The sequence below is a fragment of the Rhinolophus sinicus genome, linkage group LG02, assembly GCF_036562045.2.
Source record: "Rhinolophus sinicus isolate RSC01 linkage group LG02, ASM3656204v1, whole genome shotgun sequence".
In the NCBI taxonomy this organism is placed as follows: Eukaryota; Metazoa; Chordata; class Mammalia; order Chiroptera; family Rhinolophidae; genus Rhinolophus; species Rhinolophus sinicus.
Window position 1 is genome coordinate 46,542,786 of NC_133752.1, and position 23,838 is coordinate 46,566,623.

Genomic DNA, 23,838 nt, shown 5'->3' on the forward strand with positions numbered 1-23,838 from the left:
GCTCTGAGAAGTTCTGCATCGAAAATATACTTAATTTCCCTTAAATAGTTTTTCCTCAAGCTTATTTAATCATAGAAGGGATTTTTTCAAAAATAAAAATGTATTTGAATATATGTAGGAAAGTTTGGTTTGGATAGAGGGCTTTCATAGATTTTTAGTGGCTTTACCATTTTCCACACAAAAAAAAAAGTCATATGCAGGAATATAAACAAATAAATCAAAGAAGAGCAGAGCAGCTCTAGTTAGGAGGGAGAATAAGCAGCCAAGAACCCCATTCACTCAGCCTCTACTACCTGCATTCCCCTCACTACAAAATTGCAAAGGCTCCATGGGGTACAGTTTACAAACCATTTGCATAGAAGAATCTCTGAGCCTGTTTCTATAAAGTGTATGGAATTTGGACATACCCCTGACAGCCATATGGCATCCTGGTTAAGATGGCAGAAGTCAAACTCTAGGGATGAAGAAGCCAGCAAGAGCATTGTGTGACGGGGTAAATTTGTAGCCCACACAAAGGAGAGTGACCACTACTAAGGGAACATAACCGTAAAGGGTAAGAACAAAGTTTAGGTCTAGGTCAGATATCCAACCTCAAGGTGTATCCAAAGTTGGGCAAATAGGGCAGAATATAGGTTAAGAAATGCAGAGGTGGGACTATTAGATACAGAGTTTGCCATTCTTGGGATTCTTCATATCCAAGACAAGTGAGAAAGTTGAAGAGTCCGGGTTTGAGGCAATATGGTAGTGATACATACATACAGGGACCCCCCTTGCCCCCCCATATACACCAGGTGCCAGTGTCCAGAGAGGGTGGGAAGGGTTTGGGGAACACCTAAGGGGCTCAGACAAATAAGAGGCCAAGAAAGAAATAAAAAGCAGCAGAAAGAACATTTAATAATTCTAAAATTCCTTTTGCATTGTCAATGCATTTTTCACAAACAATAGAACCATTAGGCAAGGGCAGATATTTTCACTTCAAATATGCTGTGATCCTGTGACACTTGCTGGAATAAAGGTCTGAAAAAAGACTAAGTCTTACAAAATCTGGGAGACTAAGTTACTGCATTGGGCTTGTAAATTTTAAGTATTTTTTCAAATAAACAATTAGCATTAGAACAAGGAATTCAATCTCCTGTTCCCAGTTTTCACTGAGAACATGCTACCTGTATATTTTCTTTAAAGGAAATTTTGCGATATGCTACTAAATTGAAAAATATGACTATATGTACCAATTGGAACTGTAGCTTACCCCAGAAAGATTTCCCAGAACCAGTTTTACCAACTGTTTCACGTAGGAAAACGAAGGTGCACAGTTGCTGTTCCTGATGTGGGCACTGCAAGCATCCAAGACAGTCCGAACAGAAACCCGGGCGTAAATAACGTCCTCACACATTCCGAGCAGTATGCTGTTGAGATGATCTCCCAGCTTGATAGGCTGAGTATAAGTAAAGGAGAAGCCATGTTGATAGTGTGGGTAAATTTTCCCATGAGGTAAGTCATTCTGCAAGTCACGGGGACCACACCAAACACACTTCAAATACTTGAAGGAAACTAATTCCTTCTCTAGTAGTATATATATATTTTACTGCATTTTGCCTTTTTATTATATATATATATATACATATATATATATATATGTATGTATGCAGAAGACGGTTAATATACATCTCCTTAGATAAAGAGTATTATAGAAAAACTCTGGGTTTTTCTGTATGATAATGAAATGGAATTCATTGCTTATTCTAATATTTTGATAAGCAGTTTCTATATATATATATATACCATTTGGGGAGAATAAACAATTTCCAGACATAGTGAGAGCTGGTATTTCCCCCAGTTTTTGCATCAAAAACGGTTATCACTTTCAGTACAAGAATGAATCACCAAAGACATTTACAATCCTGTTTCATCAGTCATTAAATTAGAAGAAATAAGTACATTCCCATTTCTCTTGCTATAATTTTGTAAGAGGCTGCTACATCTCACAGACTAAATTGGTGAAACCTGGGTAGCGACTGTTATTATTCTAAGAAAAAAATTTCGTTAGTACTCTGTTATTTCACTCTGAGAGTGAATTAATGTGAACAAATGGCACAGAAATGCCGGTATGTGGAAGAGGTTTTTAAAAAGTGTAAAGTTGTACAAATGTGACAACTGGACTTACTTGGCTCTGAGGTACTTCATGATCAGCTCCCCAGTACAATGTCATTCCAAGAGAATAAATATGGATCTAGAAATAGAATTTTTTAAAAAGTCATTTGATGGTAAAACAAAATAAAACAATTTTGCAAGTACTATTTAGTCATGCTCTTTGGTTCTAAAGAAAGTATTAACACGATTTGCAAAAATCATTATTTCGTATTTTTCATAAAAGTGAGAACGTAAAAGGGAAAATAAGGCTAGAAATTATTAGAACAGATCTTTTTATCTCCCAATTTCCCAGCCCACTCTCTATGAGCAACTATTTTTATTAGTTCTTATTTAAAATTTCTTTATGGAAGCTCAAGCAAATATGAATATCTATCCTTTTCATCTTTTACAAAAAGTTAGAAACTTTAAAACTTATTTGCATTTTTAATTTAACAAGAGAGATCTTTCCATATCAATGCTTAGAGATCTTATCCTTTTTTAGTAGTGCATAGAACTCCGTTTTTCTGGCTGTAGTAGTTTATTTAGCCAATCTGTTATTAATGGGCAAGTAGGATTTCCCCAAACTTTTGCTATTATAAATAATGTTTCAGCAAACAGTCTTGTGATACCTCGTTTTGCACATACAGGTATTTCTCTTGAAGTGATTCTCTGAGATTATGGATAAAGGGTAAATCATCTGTAGTCTTGATACATATTGTCAGATTCCCCTACATAGAAGTTGTATTATTTTGAGTTTCTACCAGCAACACAGATGTTTTTCACACACCTTGTCCACAGAATGTGTTACAAATATCTGACAATCTGGAATGGGAGAAATAAATCTCATTGCAGCTTTGAGTAGCATGTTTTGTTTTACTATGTGAATGCCTGGGGTGGTAGATGGAGAATGAAGCTGGGTCAAAAAAGACTTTTCTGTGTTGTTTGCTGCTTAAAAACTGTAAAAATAACAGCCAATGTTTATGCTAGTAGAACTAACCCAACAGGGAAAACTAGAGCTGCAGGAGAGAGTGGAGATTGTTGGGAGAACACTGTTGGTAGGTAGGAGAAAGTAGATGCTGATGTACAAACGGAGGACTGAGCTTTACAGGAGCACAGACAGTTCGTCTGTAGGAAGCAGAAAGAGAAGACGGGGATTTATCGCGGGTAATCTGGCACCGTGACCCTGGGAAAAAATATCTGACCTGATTGCTTCTACTTTTTTCCCTGTGAAACAGGAAGCAAGATTATCAGCTGAAAATGAGGACAGTGAATCTTTTAAGAAATCATTTTCCATTCCTCCCCCCCCGTTATTAAGAGATTCAGGGCTTATATAATACCGTCTGGTACCTAGTTATAGAGAAACGTTGTTTTACAGAATACCAAGAAAAATGCTTCCTTTGTCATTTATTCCAAAACAACCTATAGAGTAAAAGTGGGTCATATTTCCACATATGTTATTCATAAGCTAAGAGTTTCTACTGTTGGTGCAGCCTGAAAAGACACAGGCATATAGAAGAGCAATGATAGCAGACTGTAATTAACTTAATGCAGTAACACTGACAGCACTGGTTGATAAATGGCACTGATGGGTCATAGTCTGCATATATAGACATTGTGTAGAAAGTAGGAAGGTCATGTAAGGAAGGATTATTCAACAACAGGCAAGTATTTGGTCTTCATGTTGTCCTTTGCTTTTTATTTAATAAGAAAAAAAGACTACAATGGCTCACATAGTCCAACTAACAAACAAAGACCTCTATTAGTACAGTAATATAGCAGGCCTGGATGGTTTCTTATAGAGGTGAGTGCTGTTTTGTTTTTTAGACCCCACATATAAGTGAGATCATATGGTTTTTGTCTTTCTCTGTCTGACTTATTTCACTTAGCATCGTTATGTTCCATTCATGTTCCATTCAAGTTCCATTCATGTCACAAATAGCAAGATTTCATTCTTTTCATGGTTAAATAATATTAATATTCCATTATACATACACCACATTTTCTTTATGTACTAATTCATCAATGGATATCTATGTTGTTTCCATATCTTGACTAAATATTCCTCTGTGTGTGTGTGTGTGTGTGTGTGTGTGTGTGTAGTTTTTTCTTTATCCAGTCATCCATTGGACAGTTAGATTGTTTCCAAAAAAGCCATTTGATTTCCTTTTTATTGTGGTAAAAAACATGACATTCAATTTTACCATCTTAACCATTTTTAAGTATACAATTCAGTAGTGTTGAGTATATTCACATTGTTGTGTACCAGATCTCTAGAACTTTGTCATTTTGAAGAACTGAAACTCTATACCTATTAAACACTAACTCCTTCACCCTGTCACCAGCCTTGGGTAACTACCTTTATAATTTTCTGTTTCTATGATTTGACTACTTTAGATACTTCATATGAGTATAACCATGCAGTACCCTTTGCGATTGGCTTATTTGCCTAGCATAATGTTCTTAAGAGTCATCCATGTTGTAGCATGTGACAAGATTTCCTTCTTTTTTAAAGTCTGTGTAATATTCCATTGTATGCATACACCATAGTCTCTTTTCCATTCATCCACTGATGGACATTCGGGTTGCTTCCACATCTTGGCTATTGAGAATTATGGGGCCATGCTCTCTTTGAGATACTTGTATGCAAATATCTCTTTTGAGAACCTGCTTTGAATTCTTTGGATACACACCCAGAAGTGAGATTGCTGAGTCACACAGTAATTCTATTTTTGACTTTTTGAGGAACCTCCATGCTGTTTTCCATAATGGCTGCAGAATTGTACATTTTTACCAACAGTGTACAAAGGTTCCAATTTCTCTGCTGCTGTGTCAATATTTATTATTTTCTGTTCTTTTGACAGTGGCCATCTTAATAGGTGTGAGGTGACATCTCCATGACCCCAGCATTTAAAATTCTCAATTTAATTATGTAACTACATGTTGGACTCAAGCACTGGATAGTCCTGGAGTTTCTTCTTCAGTGACTCACAGAGTGCCAGCATATAACAACCATACTTGTCAAATTTACTGAGGAGTGAATGAACGAATGGGAAGGAGGGGAGAAAGGATGGACTAATAAGATTTAACAAAGAGTAAGTATAGTACAGTGTGGTTAAGGGTATTTGGTCTTTTTCTGACAAGTTCAGTTGAAGCTTCTGCTAAGGTCGGAGAAGTAGATGTACTAGTATGTGCTTCTAAAGATGACCCTCGATTTTCAAGAAGCACAGAGATGGTAGGAGCCATACTTCTTGATATTTAGACTGTGAGTTAGTGGCAATGGACACTTTAACCAATATTCCTTTAGTTTATCAGGAATATAGTATAAATTCCTGGTGCATATCAATGTTCTTTTTATTTTAAAGATTTTATTGGGGAAGGGGAACAGGACTTTATTGGGGAACAGTGTGTACTTCCAGGACTTTTTTCCAAGTCAAGTTGTTGTCCTTTTAATCTTAGTTGTGGACGGTGCTGTTCAGCTTCAAGTTGTTGTCCTTTCAGTCTTAGTTGTGGAGGGCGCAGCTCAGCTTCAGGTCCAGTTGCCATTGCTAGTTGCAGGGGGCGCAGCCCACCGTCCCTTGCATGAGTCGAACCAGCAACCTTGTGGTTGAGGTCAGGATGCTCTCCAACCAACTGAGCCATCCGGGAGCTCAGTGGCAGCTCAGCTCAAGGTGCTGTGTTCAACCTTAGTTGCAGGGGGCGCTGCCCACCATCCTTTGCGGGACTCGAGGAATTGAACCGGCAACCTTGTGGTTGAGAGCCCACTGGCCCATGTGGGAATCAAACCGGTAGCCTTCTGAGTTAGGAGCACGGAGCTCTAACCTCCTGAGCCACCAGGCCGGCCCCATACCAATATTCTTGAAGAGAAATCACAAGAATTTGATTCAGGTTCCAATCCCATCAGTGACTTCAAAATAATTGTCAAATAAGCACACCATGTGACAAGCAAGGAGGAAGTAGATGATTACTCAGTAAAAGGAAAAAGCCAGAGGATTAAAAAGCTTAGTGTGACCTACATTAACTTGTCTAATTATTTAAAGAGGCATATTATCTTGAAAAGTAAAAATTATAAGGCAGGTAAATGAAAGAGCTTATTTATATAGCAGGTAGAAGGTAAATTTTTCTATGTAATGATGTGTATACAGTTTATAAAACAAGTTTCACTGACTGAAGGGAACAATTTCATGGTCAAGATCTTACTAAGCACTCAACTATTATTTGTTTGTTTATTACTTACAATACTGGGCTAGGCAGGCATTGAGTTTTTTTATTTTTTTATTTATTTTTTTAAGTTTTATATACCATCAATAGCAACCATTTACTGGGCGCTGGTTAATGGCATATCCTTAACTCATGAAAGTCATGAGATGCAGTTACCATCTTCTTTTTCAAAAGATCCATCCCACATTAAAATCAGAATGTTAGAATATATGGCTATTCCTTTGACCTTTGCTTTATGTTTACATTGCAAACAGTAATGGGATCAAAAAACTTGCCTTTCGTATTCTTTGTATTTAGAATTGCACCGGACTTTTAGGGTAAGCTAGAAGTCCCCATTATTCTAAAAGAAATCAACTTTAGAACAGTAATGGCAACAATCCACACCCATCCCATCCACAGTAATAGAGAGACTTCAATCACTTTCCCAAACATGTGACATAACAGTTGTTCTTAAACAGAGGGTTTATTTGTTTGGGTATCTTGACACCTCAGGGCAAACTGGGAAAGCCCTCAGCAAATCAGAAAAGCACTTGTGCACCTGAGATTTCCACTAAGTGGTTTTTTCCTTTTCATTGTGGATTTTAAATGTCTTGTAGAAAGAATTCACAAACTCCTGTGCAAATTTTTTCATAATTAGAGAAAACTCTCCTATAATTCAGTAGAACTTTTTAAAATTAAAACATTCATGGCTTTAGTCTATTGCAGTACTTCTTAATTTTTCTGAAGTCACCAGACCCACATGAGATGGATAAAGTTATAGACACCCTGCCCCAAAAGTCCTCAGACACACAAAACGTAGTATGCCATTTCATCGGTTTGTCGACACCCAAAGAAGCTCAGTTAAGATCCAGAATTCTCAAGGGTTAAATAATTTGCACATACGACATACTTATTTCCAATGTTTTAATTAATTACCCTCTATCTTTTAAAAGTTCATTATTAAATGAATAATACACAATGTACAGAATAAAGGCATACTGTTTAAACAATAAAAATGAATAACTATGTATAAACTATCCAGCTTAATAAAACACTACCAGTGCCTTTGAATATCTTCATGATATATTTATATAAAACAATGACCAACATTGTATATATACACTCTGTGGCACACTAAGTCCTTTTCAAATACCTCATGGGAAACTTCTTAGGGCTAATGACTTAAGCATTACCTCTACCTCATAGCATTTATCTCCTTTCATGGTTGTTTGTGCCTCCCAACATTCTTAAGCAGCTCATGGAATATAAAATGTAAACTTAAACCTGGATTCTCTACCAATTCTTGTCAGTCTTTTTTCAGATACACACCAATGGCTCATATCAAGGTACCTTCCTGTAGCTTAATCAACACACACACACACACACACACACACACACTCATTCATTCATTCATTCATTTTCTCTCTCTCTCTCTCTGTGTCTCTCTCTCTCAACCCCTACTCCCCCCACCCCCTTCTTTCTCTGTCCCTTTCTGAAGGGGGAAACATTGTTACTGTCAGTGAAGGATAAATTAGTACAATTCCTTTAGATGGCAATTATTCAATGTATAGCAAAATTTAAGGTCCACATACTTTTTGATTTAACAACTTTACTCTTAGGAAATTATTAGGTTAATTTTCATAATTCTGTGGAATGTTATATAGGAAATGATATTCATCGCCAATACTGAATTCTCCAAAGTTCTATATATAAGCTATCACAGCCTGCTACATACACAATACACATTTGTTCCAATTTTTTTTCATAGGCTTGACAATGAGATTAGATCTTCTGATGTCAATGGCATCACCATCCTCAGACTAAATATTTCTGTCATAAACTTTTCCTTCTTCATTGTTCCTTCAAATGAATTGTCAAACTCTGTCAGCTTTGCTTTCACTGTATACTGTATTCAGTTATTTTTCCTAAATTATTAAGCTCTCCAGTTATATTCCTACACCATCTTTCATCTCACCTAGTTATCCGCTTTTGCCAAAGTTACGGTCTGAAATCACAAATCTCATTGTATCATTCTCTTAAAAACATGACAGATCCCCACTGCCTGACAATAGAGTCTCACGTTCTGGCATTCAAAATCTTCTTCAGCATGAACTGTAGTTTCCTTTTCTTTCCCTAACCACCGGTTTCCAGGTAGCTAATGCTCTAGCCTCGTTGGTCTAGCCAAACATTCACCCATCATAGTGGACAATTTCTTACCTACCATTCCACATACTAATAACCCTGTGTGAAATGCTCATTTCTACTTTGCGAAATTCTACTCATTTTACAACGCTCAACATAAATGCTACCTTCTCTGTAATATTGTTCCACACTAAAATTAAATGTTCCTCTTCTAGACTCCCCAAATATTTTATACCTCTGTATATAGTATTGACTTCTTTCTGTCATATACTAAAGATTGTCATATACATGCTGACCAGGATCAATTTTCTAGTTATTTTTGTATCTTCCTTATGAGCACAATGCTTTATACACAGCAGGCATTTAGTAAGTATTTGTAAGCATCAATTAATAATGGCTTACATTTTTTCATATCTTTTCTTAGATCCATACATTTTTATAAGACTTTGAATTATTAAATAACATAAATATGAACAATCATTTTAAATTCAATGCATTTTTTTCAAGCAAAAAAGACGGAACAGTTACCTTTTCAACATCTGAGAGGGAAGTGAGTGATTGACTTTGAAGAACCTCTGGTGCAGTAAATGCTCGAAGATCCTGATTGGAAATATTTTCATCTGTAAATGACACACTACCAGATGGCAGCAACAGCAGAGACCACGGAGAAATGATGAAGCCCAGGGCAGCAGGATCAGCGATGCTCACTGGTTTGTAACCGCACAGAATAAAAAGGAAAAAGGAAAGAGAACTGCTTAGAATTATAATCTGAGGAACTGGATTTAAAGGAATATCCAAGCCCATTCATACCTGTGGTGAGTGTGCAGTTACATACATTAAATCAACATGCTACGACAGACGGTTTCATACATCTACGACTGTTAGCATTATTAACAACAATGCCTTCATTTGGCTTCATCTTTCAAAACCTAGATGGTAGATCTTAGAAACTGTAGTGAAACACACACACACACACACACACACACACACACACACACACAGATCAGTAGTTCTTAAACTACTGGGGGACTCATGGATTCCTTGGAGAATCTGGTGAAAGCTATGATCTTTCTTTCAATAAAACTGCCTATAGAAACAAAACTCTGTATACAAAAGGCGATTGTGTATCTTTTCATAGCCCGTTTATGAACTCCAGGTGAAGATTCCCTGATTTAGACTATAGTGCTCTGAAACTGATAGAAAATAATTCCGTTTGATAATTCATCAGATTTGGAATTAGTAAAATTTCCAACTACCGTGAAAGCCATTTTTGTGTGTGTGTCAAAGGTATATTTGTCTGAACTTGGATTTGTCTTGTTTGCATACGCTCATTATTTCACTAGAAATTCAGGCAGATTCTATGTTATCAGATGAGATCATTGAGGTCTCTGATTTTATTCTGTTTGCCTGTATGGGTGCTGAAGAACTCACATTTAATTAAGAATATTAAAAAAATTCCCTAAGATCTCAGCAGTTCTCCTTCCCAAAGTAAAGCTATATACATTACACTCAACAAAACAGACTTATTAGAGGGAACTTTATTTTGTCCCCCCCAATTTCAAAAAGAAGTTAATATAGGTTTTAAGGTAAATGCTAAGTGAATTGGATTATAGACTCTGGAAACTGCTATAGAAGAGTCAAAAAAGGCCTGTGACTGCCAAGGCCATTATTATTCAATCTGAATGGGTTATACTGATATCTCTCTAAGTCAAATCCTAAGAAATTAACAAAAGTCTATAAAACAGTTTATCAAACACAGTATTTATGTGTTTCTGAAAACTACTTTTATTAGAACCAATTCATCCATCCTTTCTGACTTATTAACCTCTACCTAAGACCAAGATTCTGATCATCAGAATTTGATTTCTATTAATAAAAAGTAAATTGTTAACATTCATTCCTCCTTTGAAGACTAAAAAATCAACTATATGTTCTCCTGCATTTTTATGAATCTGAAACATGTCTTTAATATAACTGTGTCTAAGAAAAAAGTGTTTAAATGCATCTTTTAATCAGTCAGCATATCGGATGTTGCACTGAAGCTGAGTTACAGACCAGTGGTTTTCACAATACAACTTATCCACACATCAGGCTGCTAAAAACATGACTCACAATTCTTATGGCAAAATATGTTTCAATGGAGCAGAGACTGTTGCAGGTGAAAGCAATCCCTAATTGCTTATCACTCTGAAATTACTAAGAGATTTATTCGCTTACTTACCAGAACAACCAAAGTCAGCAAAACTACAACTGTACTTTTTAACTTTTGCTTTATATAACAGGTTTGCGTTTGTGTTTGTCTTTACTGCACATCTCACAGTACACCACAATCTAAGCTCTATACATATGCAGAGATAATCTTCCCAACATTACAGGTCATTTGCTCATAGTCTATAGTACTATTGGGGAGATAAAATGTATACATAAATAAATTGTACACAAAAATAAATACAAGATAGAAAGTATAGGTATCCAACAGAGTAACAGAGAATACAAAAGGGATTCAGAAGACAGAAAAGGAATTCACCTACAGAGAAGAGAATTAATTTCTTTTTTCATATGTGGCCCTTTAGATGAGTAAGATTTGACCAGGGTTTTAAAGGGGAGATTCCAAAAAAAAACAAACAGCCAAAGCAAGAGCATGTGGACAGGAAATTATTAAATTTGTACATGAAACAGCAGAAATTTTGGACAGAGGAATGGTGGAGGACAGTAAGAAACAGAATTACTAAGGTGGGCCATATGCTTATTGAAAACAGAATTATTAACGTGGGTCATATGCTTGTTGAAACACACACACACACACACACACACACACTCACACACACACACACACTCCCCACAGAAAAGACGCAAATTATTTTCATTGTTTTCAAGTGTGATTTTTAAATGTCTTGTAATAAAGCTAAAGCAGCTGTGACAACAAACTACATTGCTGTCAAATTCCCCAAACACACACGACACTTAAGTACTAGATTCTTTAGAAAACAGTCAAACCACAAAATATACTTTTAAATAATTGTAAAGTGCTATGCAAACATACAAGTGAGGAAATGTAGAATCATGGCTAGAATCAGTCTAATTCAATCTCATCATCTAACTAAAAGGAATTTAAAGCAAATGTATTCAAAATCCTTCAAAGAATACTAACAAAAGAATATTTAAAAATGGAACTCCAGAAGCTTGTAATTTTATGTCGCATAATGTTTTAGTTGTGTGATGATTATCCTCAAGAATGCTATTATGAGAGTAAATCTGATGTGAACTGATTATAGTAGTCAAATAATTCTATTTTTAGACTTTACCAACATTCCACAGAAAAAGTTGCTTAAACTGAATTTCAAACAGCTAGTGGCAGTTAGAAATAAACAGAAATTTGATATGCAAAGAAACATCTTAGAGCTTCTTTACAATTTTCCCTTAAACTAAAACCTATCTCCACACTTTTTTTCCCTGAGAGATCTTGCCATTTCCTTTAAATTGTCCCCTTCATTTCATTTTCTGGCCTTCCAGTCATGGTATAAAAATTAGGGAAATGATCAGAACTGGGTAACAAATATGATAAAGGAACACTAATCCAAAGTATCAGGAAATCATCTAAAGACTTAGAACAACGACCCCATTTTGACCTGAAAACTTCCTTTGCCTATTTAGGCACATATAGGGAAATGGTAGTCTTCCCATTTTATTTGTGTTATTAGCGTTCTTTGCAAAAATCTACCCAGAGGCAACCGTTCCAAACTCCAAAGGATTTGATGAAGTTACAATATAACACAGAAGTCTCTCAAAAATTCAGTTCATATGTGCATAAAAATATGTACATTGTTAAATCAATTATCTGATATAACAATGTACAAAAAAATAAGTGGTTGAGAATATTTCCCCTGTATTTTAACATTTTCTTGATAGTAAAGCTTTGTGATAAATTATTTAAGGCTCACTGGAAATGACAGTACATGCTACAGATTGATTCCCAATTAAAATTTTATTAATGCCTCCTAAATTTTGTTACTACTTTTAAAAACTTTACTTTTTCTAATATGAAACAGAATAGCAATCCCTTTTTGACAATAAAATTGTGTCGAGGGTTGGAATTAAGACATCCATATAATGTAAACTGATAATGATAGTCTCTTCAAAGACATTTTACATCATGTAAATTTTCTTGATATAGCCAATCATTCAACAGCATTTCATAAACTCCTACAAGCCTCTGGTCCTCAAGAACTTATGTTCTGGTGTAGTAGGTCCCAGACCTTGCTAATCATACAGATCTCTAAACTCTGATTTAGAGATTTGGAAAGATTATTAAACTGTCAGCTTCACTTCATTCCTTTTAATATCTGACTTCATTAATTTAGTATGTAGTCTCATTTAATTAAGAGAGGCAGTATCGTACAACGGTTAGAAGTACAGACTGAACCCAGAGTCCCTGCATTCGAATTCCTAGGTTTGACATTTATAACGTATACTACAATCTTAAGTAAGTTAGCTTCTCTGTGCCTCAATTTACTCTTCTGTAAAAATAGTTCTTACACCATACCTAAGATTGTTGTAAGGATTAATGGAAAAATCACTTAGAATAGTTCCTGGCACACTGTAAGTGCCATACAAAAGTGATAGCTATTACTATTTAATAACACTTTTCTCTAAAGATACCAGATGTACAAAATACACCAAATAAAGGTCACTGCTTAAGTTCATCCTCAGTCACTTACTTAACTTTTATCCCTCAATAGAAGACAAGGAGCATACAATACATAACAAACACTGTAAGTTTCAGAATGTTAGATCAAATTCTCAAACTACTCTATTTTAAATCTCCAGGAATTTTTTTTTTTGGGAAAGCATCTCTTACCTAGAAGTCATATTATAAATACAGATGATTTAATGTACAAAATATCCTGAAATAGCAGTAATTTTTCTTCTTTAATTCCTTGGGTAATATATCTTCTATAAGTGTTCTATTTATTAAGTAGTATTCCTAGTTAGCACGGATTCCTAGTTAGAAAAATTGGGTAAAAATTTTCTAATCAAGCCAATTAATGTGTACTTATTGAGTAACTAACTACACATACGAAGTAGGTTTTTTAGCGTAGCTAGTCATTATCTTTAGGTACGACACAAATTATCAAATGACGATATTTATTTGTTTCAGCTAAATTATAATAAAGTCATTTTGTGACTATCAGAAATTATTGTAAACGAGTAGTGAGACCTGAAGAGCTCGTCTCTATTTATAAGAAGGAAGCTGAATAAATGACACCAAACGCAGGATGTCGACTGTGCATTAGAAATAAATTGCCTTACCCACCTAAAAAAATTTATCTTTATTTGGCTTTTTTATCTTACTCCCAAAGTAAAGCAAGCTACAAATGAACTTCCTACACATTTTGTTTCTTCTCTGACTCTTTCTATAAAACCTATTGTATCTCCTGAAGCTTTGGGGTGAGTATCTTTGATCTCTTCCACCCTAAGTGGTATATGACTATGTCACTAAGCATATGACCAGTATCTAGAAAAGATTCTGGGATTAATACCAATTTCCATTTCCCCAAGGGAGGTCCAAACTTTGAAAGCAAAACTATTCCACATGTATGTAGTGTCTTAGGATGCAGACTTTTTTTTTTTTTTTTAAGGATTTTATTGGGGAAGGGGAACAGGACTTTACTGGGGAACAGTGTGTACTTCCAGGCCTTTTTTTCCAAGTCAAGTTGTTGTCCTTTTCAATCTTAGTTGTGGAGGGTTCTGTTCAGCTTCAAGTTGTTCTTTCAGTCTTAGTTGTGGAGGGCACAGCTCAGCTCCAGGTCCAGTTTCCATTGCTAGTTGCAGGGGGCGCAGCCCACCATCCCTTGTGGGAGTCGAACCGGCAACCTTGTGGTTGAGAGGACGCACTCCAACCAACTGAGCCATCCGAGAACTCAGCAGCAGCTCAGCTCAAGGTGCTGTGTTCAATTTTAGTTGCAGGGGGTGCTGCCCACCATCCCTTGTGGGACTCAAGGAATAGAACTGGCAACCTCGTGGTTGAGAGCCCACTGGCCCATGTGGGAATCGAACCGGCAGCCTTCGGCGTTAGGAGCATGGAGCTCTAACCGCCTGAGCCACTGGGCCGGCCCAGGATGCAGACTTTTAACAGACAAATTTGCTCGAAGGTGGTTTCTTTCTTAAAATACAAACAGTCATATCTTATTTGACCAACCTATTTCAAGCCGTTGGAAAAATGTTAATCTTGAATGGTAAAGTCTATTTAAAAACGTGGTTTTATTGCTAGCTTAACCATTTTTTCTAAGCAATGTTGGACCCAAGTGCTAAGCTTCTTAAAGCAGTGGCATCTCTTTTGCCACCTAACAACTTCCTAACAGCCTCTTTAGGTCACACAGCTGCCACATTATATTTTGCCAGACAAAATAAACTATAATTGGGGTAATTAGCAATAAAATTAAATTTCATGTAAAGGCCCTTTATGAAGCAGCAGGTTTTTGTGGGTCTTTTTCCCCCAATACAGACAAAGCTTCAAGTTAAAAGAGATCATTTTTCACCTCTGCTATCTGCATAAAGCCAGGGGGAAAAAAGAGCACAAAATTTAAAATGACCTCAGCAACTTCTCTTTACTTTCAAGGGTCTGGAATCTATACAAAGCGTAAAAAACTAATAATATCAAGGGTGATTGGCGTTCATTTCATTTTTGGAGAGTTGTATGAAAAGGTCAATAAAAATTAGTATATATTTTCAATTTCCAGAGGAAGAAGGAAATATATAGTTTTCTACAAAGGAACTTGCTTTATTTTTGACAGCATGATTCCATATAACCCTCATCTGCAGCTACATATGAAAAAAATTGGGGGATCACTAATGGCATTCTCTCCTACTCTTCAGGTAACACTCCCCTATTTACATTGTAAAGAACTTTTCTTCTCAAAGAATAAAAATGGGGATGAGGCTTATTTGAATGGTAAACTATTTCATTTTTCAAAAAGAAACATTAAGGACACATTTCTTGTAAACATGTTAACCATGACTGATGCACATCGCCCTAAGAGAGTAAAAGTCTTGCAACACCATTTACAGTAGCCCAGATACGGAAGCAACCTGAGTGTCCACTGATAGGGGACTGGTTAAAGAAGATGTGGTACCTATATACCATGGAATATTATTCTGCCAGAAAAAAGAATGAAATCTTACCATTTGCGACAACATGGTTTGTGAAACTAGAGGGTATTATGCTAAGTCAAGTAAGTCTGACTGAGAAAGACAAATACCATATGATGTCACTTATATGTGGAATCTAAAAAAAACAAAATAAATGAACAAATAGAAACAGTTACAGATACAGAGAACAAACTGATGGTTGCCAGACAGAAGGGGAATTGGAGGGCTGGGTGAAAAAGTTGAAGGGATTAAGAAGTACAAATTGGTAGTTACAAAACAGTCATGGGGATGTAAAGTACAGCATAGAGAATATAGTCAGTAATATTGTAATAACTATGTATGGTGCCAGGTAGGTACTAGACTTATTGGGAGATGACTTTGTAAATTATATAAATGTCTAACCACTATGCTGTACACCTGTAACTAACATAAAATAATACTGAAGGTCGACTGTAATTGAAAAACAAAAATTAAAAAAAGTAAAAATCTTAACTTGTTACTAAATCATTCAAGGCATAAAGCCACCTCTTAATTTCTATATTTGAGAAAAAAGAGTGAAGTAATTGTAAAGCATTTTTTTTTAAAAACCTTAGTTATATGTGAAAAACAATCTTAGAATGTTGAGTAAAAGAAAGCAGACACAAAAGAGTTCACATTGTATGATCCTATCTGTAAGATGTTTAAAATCAAGTAAAACTTAATCTATGTGATACGTCATAATAATGATTGCCGTTGGTAACCCAGAATTGACTGACTACAAGGAAGCATGAGGGAGCCTTCCTGGGTGCTGGAAATGTTCGAGCACCCAGTGGTGGTGACGGTGGTGGGGATGTGGGTGTATACATTCATAAACTTCATTGGGCTGTACAATTAAGAATAAAGCTCTTTACTGTATACATTATACCTCAGTATTTTTTTTAAATCCCTATCAATACATAAATTAAAACAATAAATATAGTGAGTAAAATTACATGTATCAGCAAGTATGGAGCTAGGGAGCATGACCTGTAGCAACTTTCCCTTCTAAATGTATGATTTTAAATTTATAAAATGGTCTGTTTGTAACATCTAGAGCCAAAATAATTTCAAATTAAAACACAGTGTATTGACTGGGTATTGGTGGGACAGGAGAGGTTTACTCTAAGTGCTTCATACACTTGTTAAACAGCCCACGTTATTCATTTTAAGAATGCTAGATATTAAATTAATTTCATGTTTTATAGTTTGTTTCCAGGGAACAAATAGGGCAATTTTATCAGTTCAAACACATTTAACTTGAAGGACCAGTTAATTCTGGCCTTGTGAATGCAGGGCAAGATGTAGCGTGTCAAAGACAACTGATGCACCCTGTTAATCAACAAAATCATGATTGTAGATAATTAGGAATGTAATATAGTCTAGTTAGGTTTTGGTCTTTTAAAAGCTGCATATACTGTACAAATATTTACGCAAAAGCTTTTAATCCATAAAAACTTTCTATATTTCCTATAAAGGCTTAAAAAAACAAATCAGGAATTAAATTTGAAGTTCAGTGCTTTGTCTTCCTTCTCACGCATTGAGTTACTTATTTTCCTGTGGTTCCACCCGATTGGAAGTTTTACATTTTCCCTCTTTTGGTTCTGTGATTATTCTTACCCATTTTAAGAATATTTGACTATGCTAACTCTAAAGTCAATATCCCTACCATTCTCATGAACAAAATCAAACCCTTAAACTGTTCTAAATCCTATCATTTGCGTGAGTCTAAATGTTATTTTATTTATAATTTTGAAGTTGACATCATTATTAATGTTTTATTCAGCTAACGTGCTTGTTTAGATTTACCACAATGTTGATTAATTCTTTTGCTTATCATTCCTTCTTGAAGCTTTCTTCCTCCTTCTGCGTTAAATTTCCTTCTCCCTGAAATATATCTCTTAGTAATTTCTTCAATGAGGGTTTCCTTGATGGTGATTACTCTGTTTTCATATGAAAATGTTATTGTTTTGACCTTTTTCTTGCACAATTGAGCAAGACATCAAATTCTATCTGCACATTCCAGTGCATAGCCATTAACCACATGTGGCTTTTGAGAACTTGACATGTGGCTAAATATAACTGAGGAACTGAATTTTAAATTTATCTTAAATTTTAAAATGAATACTTAATCAGTTATTGGAAAACTTTTAAATATGCTTGGAACAACTTGAGTACATAAATCTACTTTTTCATCTGTACATTTTATGAAATCAAAGTATTTCTTGATTAAATTTAGAGTTTGGATCAAGATGCGCTGTTACTGTAAAATAGATTTTGACTTAGTACAAAAGGGTGCACACCTTACTAATACTTTTTTATATTGATTACATATTGAAATATTTTTAATGTTAAAATTAATTTCATCTTTTTTTAAAAAATCTTTTTAATGTGGCTATTAGATAATTTTAAACTATATATCTGATACCCATATTTATACTAGACAGTATTGTTCTAGGTTGAGCAATATTTTTTGATGATTTTTCTTTTTCTTTTAAAAATAATTATGAAGCATTCTTGTAGCGGTTTTAAGATGAAATTTTATCAAGTTTTGATTCTATTGCTGCTGTTAAGAAGTCTGCTATTAGCTTGGGTTTCCTTGGTAAGTAATCCATCATTTTTCTGACTGCTTTAAAAATCTTTTTTTTTTTTTCTGTACTTCTAATCCCACAAATCTAAGTGTGGATATACTTTTATTTACTTTGTGACTTCAGTTTCTAGAATCTGAGAATCTATGTACTTCAGCGATTGTAAAACATTACCTACCATTGTATTTTCATTCACTGTTCTGTTCCCATTCTCTCTAGTTTTCCTTCTGGAACTCGCATTAGAGGTATGTTGGAATTCTCATTCAATTCTCCATGAACCTGAACTCCCCTACATTTTTAATATCCAAGTGATCTCCTCAGCGCTATTGTCCAATTTACTAATTTTCTCTTTAAAAAGAAAAGAAAATCTGTGTAATCTGTTAAGCTCTCCACTGAGGTTGTAAACTTCGTCACTATATACTTCGTTTCTAGAAGTTTTATTTCATTTCCCGCCGATTCTGCCTGTATTAATTAATTTGCTAGGGCTGCCATTACAAATACCACAGACTGGGTGGTTTCAACAACACAAATTTATTTTCGCACAATTTTGGAATCTAGAAATCCAAGATCAAGGTGCGAGGAAGGGTTGGTTTTTTCTAAGGCCCCTCTTCTTGGCTTGTAAGTGGCCGTTTTCTCTCTCCCTGTGTCTTCACATGGACCTCCCTCTCTGTATAGCTGTCCTAATTTCCTCTTTTTATCCTTTAAGGACACAGGTCACAATGGATTAGGGCCTACCCTAATAACCTAATTTTAACTTAATTACTTCTTTAAAGACCTTTTCTCCAAATAGTCACATTCTGAGGTACTGGGAGTTAGGATTTCAACATAGGAATTTTAGGAGACACAATTTAGCCTATAACACTGCCTATTTAAAAAATCTTCAGTATCTTGAATTTTTCTTATTTTCTTCAACTATATCAAGTCATTTTAATATACTAAATTCAATATACTAATTTAAACATACTAAAATGATTCTACTATTGGAATTAGGTGATATTTTTTAAATGTGGAGAATCTACGGCTATTTGATTAAAACTAGGAAACTGAATCTCTTGCTCAAGAAAGTCAGGTTAAGCATTTGATTGGAAAACATTTTCTTTTAAAAACAGTTTCAAATTAATAAGGGAAAAGGTCAAGCTCTAAATTTAAAAACTAAACAATTTTTGGGAAATATGTGATCTATTTTTATAAGTAGCTTTACTAAGGCAAAACTGGTACACAACTACTGCACACACTGAAAGAGTACAATCTGAGGTTCTGACATTGGGTAACTACGTATTACCACAATCAAGGCAATAAACATATCCACCACCCACACGTTTTCTCATACACTTTTGTAATCCTGCTTCCTAGCCCTCGCTTACCTCTCATCCCCAAGCAATCACTGATCTGCTTCATCAATACAGTTTAGTTTGCATTTTTTAGAATTTTAGATTAGAATCATCCAATAGGTATTGTTTCCATCTTATTTCCTTCACTGTACAATTCATTATTTTGAAATTAATTCATGGTGCTGCATTTATCAATAGTTCGGTCCTTATTATTGCTGTGTAGTGTTTCATTATATGGATGTGCCACAGTTTGTTTACACATTCAATGTGTTAATAAACATTTTGGTTTGTTTACAGCTTTTGGTTACGGCAAATAAAGCTGCTATGAACATTCACGTACAAGCCTGTGTATGGACATATATTTTCATTTCTTTTGGGTAGGTACCTAGGAGTGCATATGGTAGGTCTATATTTAACTTTTTAAGAAACTGTTAAAGTTTCCAAAATGTAAAATCGTACCATTTTGCATTCTCACTAGCAATGAACGAGTATAAGAGTTCCACTTGCCCCAAGTCCTTGCTAACTCTTGGTACTGTCAGTCTTTTTAATTTTACACATTCTAATTGATGTATGCTAGTATATCTGTAGTTTTCACTTGCATCTTCTTGATGATTAATGATGTGAGGATTTTGTATTTCCGATGACTAATAATTTTGTTAGTATTTGAAATCTGAAACTGTGTATCTTCTTTGGTGAAGTACGTGTTCAAATCTTTTGCCCAATTTTGGGGTATCGTCTGTTTCTTACTACTGAGTTTTGAGAGTTCTTTATATATTCCGGATACAAGTCCTTCATCTGTTACATGAGTTTCTAAGTATTTTCTCCCACCCTTTGATTCCATTTTTCATTCTCTTCACAACGTGTTTAGAAGAGTTTAATTCTGATAAAGTTCAGTTTATAATTTTTTTTCTTTTATAAATCAAGCATTTGGTAGCATATCTAAGAAATCTTTCCCTAACCTAGGGTCACAATTATGGTCTCCTATGCTTTCTTCTAGAACGTTTATAATGTTAAGTTTTATATTTAGATCTATGACCTTTTATGATTTAGTTTTCATACGTGGTATGAGGTAAGAGTCAAAGTTGATATATTTTTTTTTTGTATGTAGATATCCAATCGTTACATCACCATTCAGTTCTACAGGCTTTTTTATAGATTCCACCAAATTTTCTATATAGACATTCATGTCATTTTTCAATAAATACAGTTTCACTGCTTTCTTTCTAATCTGGATTCCTTAATTTCTTTTTCTTGCCTTACTACACTAGTTAGAACTTTAGTACTATGTTGAATATAAGTAATGAGAGCAGACATCCTTATTCTGATCTTAGAGGGAATGAGTCAATGTTTCACTATTAAGTATGAGTTAGCTATAAGTTTTTTCTATCTGCCCTTTATCAGATTGATATAGTTTCTTTTCATTGGCAGGTTTTCTTTTTTTAAGTCAGGAAAGGATGTTGGATTTTATCAAATGTTTTTTCTGTATCTACTGAGATGATTATATAGTTGTGCTTCTATTTAGTTTATAAATATGGTGAATTATACTGATTGATTCGTGAATGTTAAACTAATCTTGTACTCCTAGGACCTATATATTATCACTTTATATATTGTTGGATTCAATTTGTTAAAAATTTGTTAAGAATTGTTCATCAATGTTCATACAGTATATTGGTCTATAGCTCTCCAATGTCTTTGTTTGGTTTTGGTATTATAGTAATGTTGGCCTCACAGAATTAATTAGGAAGTATTTCCTCCTTTTTAATCTTCTTCAAGCATTTAATAGAGAATTGCTGTTATTTCTTCTTTAAATTTAAAAAATTCCATAGTGAAGCAATATGGGCCTGGAATTTTCTTCATGGGACATTTTAAATTATTCAATCATCTTAACATATGTAGGACAATTCAGGTTGTCTACTTTTTCTTGAGTGAGCTTTTAGTAGTTTGTGTCTTTTCAGGTGTCCATTTCATGTAAGTTAAAGTTTTCCAACAACTTTATTGATAATTTTTCCTTATTATTCATTTAACATCTGTAGAACATGAAGTGATGTAACTTTTACCATCTGATACTTTTCTAAACATCAAGTTGCTACATTCATAGGAAAGCTATCAATTTTAAAATTTTATTGCCATGTATACATAATGATTTTACAGCTCTAAACAGGTATTGCTCATAAATACTTTAAAATAGTTATGTTATTTCTGTTCTGCCAATATTAATTCTTACAAGTCATTTAAACTGGACCTTGTTTCCTTATCTGCAAAAATGATTACTTAGGTGAAATGGAATAAGATCATTCCAGCTCAAAGAGTTTAATTCCATAAATAAAAATATACATGTATGTGTTGTTTTAAGTTTACATATTTTTTACATGTTTTTTCCCCTTCCCAAAGCAAGGATATCTCCCTGAAAGTATTTATTCAATGAAAGCAATTCTGTGAAACAAAAACAGGAAGAACTTAATTCTGCTGGTATTTCACTTAATTCTGCTAATAAAGTAATAGATCATGTATTCTCTAGTAAGACTGCTTTTTAAACAGGTGCCTACAAATTCGAATTTTTGAATATTTTTTAATGAGTGAAAAGCAGAGAAGTTTATCTGATTTTGCCCCAGTTATCTGTAGTAATTTGTGGTTTTCACTCATGCATATAACAAGCAAACCTTTATAATGAAATATAGCCAAAGGATTCCATGTGCCCTGCTCTCTGCAACTGTATCCAAATTTGTTTTCCAAAAACAATAAGACATGTGACATGGTCTTCTGAATTTTCCCAGGACACTTGCTGGTAACTCTTTGAATTTTTTTATTTAGACAATGAATTTTGCTTGTTTCTTTAGCAGTTCTTTTTTATCGAAATTCTTTATTCTATTTTCTTTGTGTTTAATTTACTAATTTCATTATTATTTTATTTATTAAGCAGGGAACCAGAAATGACTACACATAAAGGGATTTATATGGGATTTATATCCTTGCCTAAACACAGAAGATTGGGTCTTTTCTCTCATTAGTTCTGAAGAGGCAATTTTCAAAACAACCACTCTAGTATCTTAAAATCCCAAAGATTTAAAAGATCTATTTTCTGCAAAGAGCAACAGTTCTATAACTTAAAACAAACAAAAAAAATCACTCTTTTGGGCAACTATTATAATTGTAAGCTACTTTTTCCAAAGCAGCAATAATTTCCGTTCTAAAGATTATCTAGAATGTATATCACAATGGCATTGTTTTTTATTATCTAGGACCACTGAGCCCATGCATGAGTTTATCCATGATGTAAAAAGCTAAAATCTTAAATGTGTGTTTTTCTCTGACATACGCTATGCTTTCTAATCAGTGAGTAAGATGGACTGAGAAACATATAATTAAGAAGGGAGGATCCCTAATAAAATTCCTCCAGAATTTTTATTTCAATGGCTACATTTAATTTTCAAATTAATAAATAGTATTTCCTCAGCTTGCCAAAAAAGTAAAATCCAGCTATCTACTATTTGTACGAAACACCTAAGTTACAATACATAATTTGAAAATGAAGGAGGAAAGATATTCTAGGTAAATGGCAAGGAAAAAGAAGCAGAGATGGCAATGTTAAAAGCAAACTAGATAGAATGCTTGTTATACCCTAGAAACAGAACATACATTCTTTCCAAATGCCCACAGATTATCTACAAAAACAGACCATGTACAAGGCCACAAGCAAATCTCAAAAAAACTCTAAAAAGTAATCACACAGACTACACATTTTAATAATCACAAGACAATAAAACTAAGAAACTTATAACAAAGAAAACCAATCAGTATCACCACAATCATCTAAATGTTTGGAATTATGTATTTAAAACAGTTTTAAATTTTTCGTCTTCTGAGGAGAAACTCATTTGAATATAATGTCTTTCAACAAAGTCATGCTTAGGTACCATTATTCTATGAATAACAACTACAACAATTTACTTAAAAAAGGTTGAAAGACTTAGATTACTAGGAGGCTCAAAAAGATGAAAAAATAGATTAATTTTCGTGACTTGAGTTCAATAACTCTCCGGTAGAAATGCTTATTTCCAGCCTTTTATTCATAGGAATATCAACTTTCACTTAAAAACTAAAAAAGACACAGAAGCAACATACAAGTTCAAAAAGACAGGAGGAAAAGCCATCCATAAGAACTAAAACAAAGGTTTGTATAACAGACACAAGAAGATAAAACCAAAAGAGGAAAACACATTTTAGAAAACCAAACTTCTTGGAGACCACTGTATTTTACTTACTTTCCCCCCCTAACAATCCTG

General features: G+C 34.4%; 1 protein-coding gene across 8 annotated transcripts in view; it reads right to left on the bottom strand.

The window, feature by feature from the left end:
• Nucleotides 1–23,838, bottom strand: part of PTPN13 (protein tyrosine phosphatase non-receptor type 13) — a 173,121-nt gene that overhangs the window by 109,173 nt on the left and 40,110 nt on the right. For all 8 annotated transcript variants that reach the window (XM_074323879.1, XM_019731272.2, XM_019731270.2 and 5 more), the window contains exons 3-5: nucleotides 8,998–9,176; nucleotides 2,165–2,230; nucleotides 1,250–1,435 (exon numbers count right to left, since the gene is read on the bottom strand). In XM_074323879.1, the coding sequence (XP_074179980.1) occupies nucleotides 1,250–1,435; nucleotides 2,165–2,230; nucleotides 8,998–9,176 (431 nt within the window). The remainder of the gene's footprint in view (nucleotides 1–1,249; nucleotides 1,436–2,164; nucleotides 2,231–8,997; nucleotides 9,177–23,838) is intronic.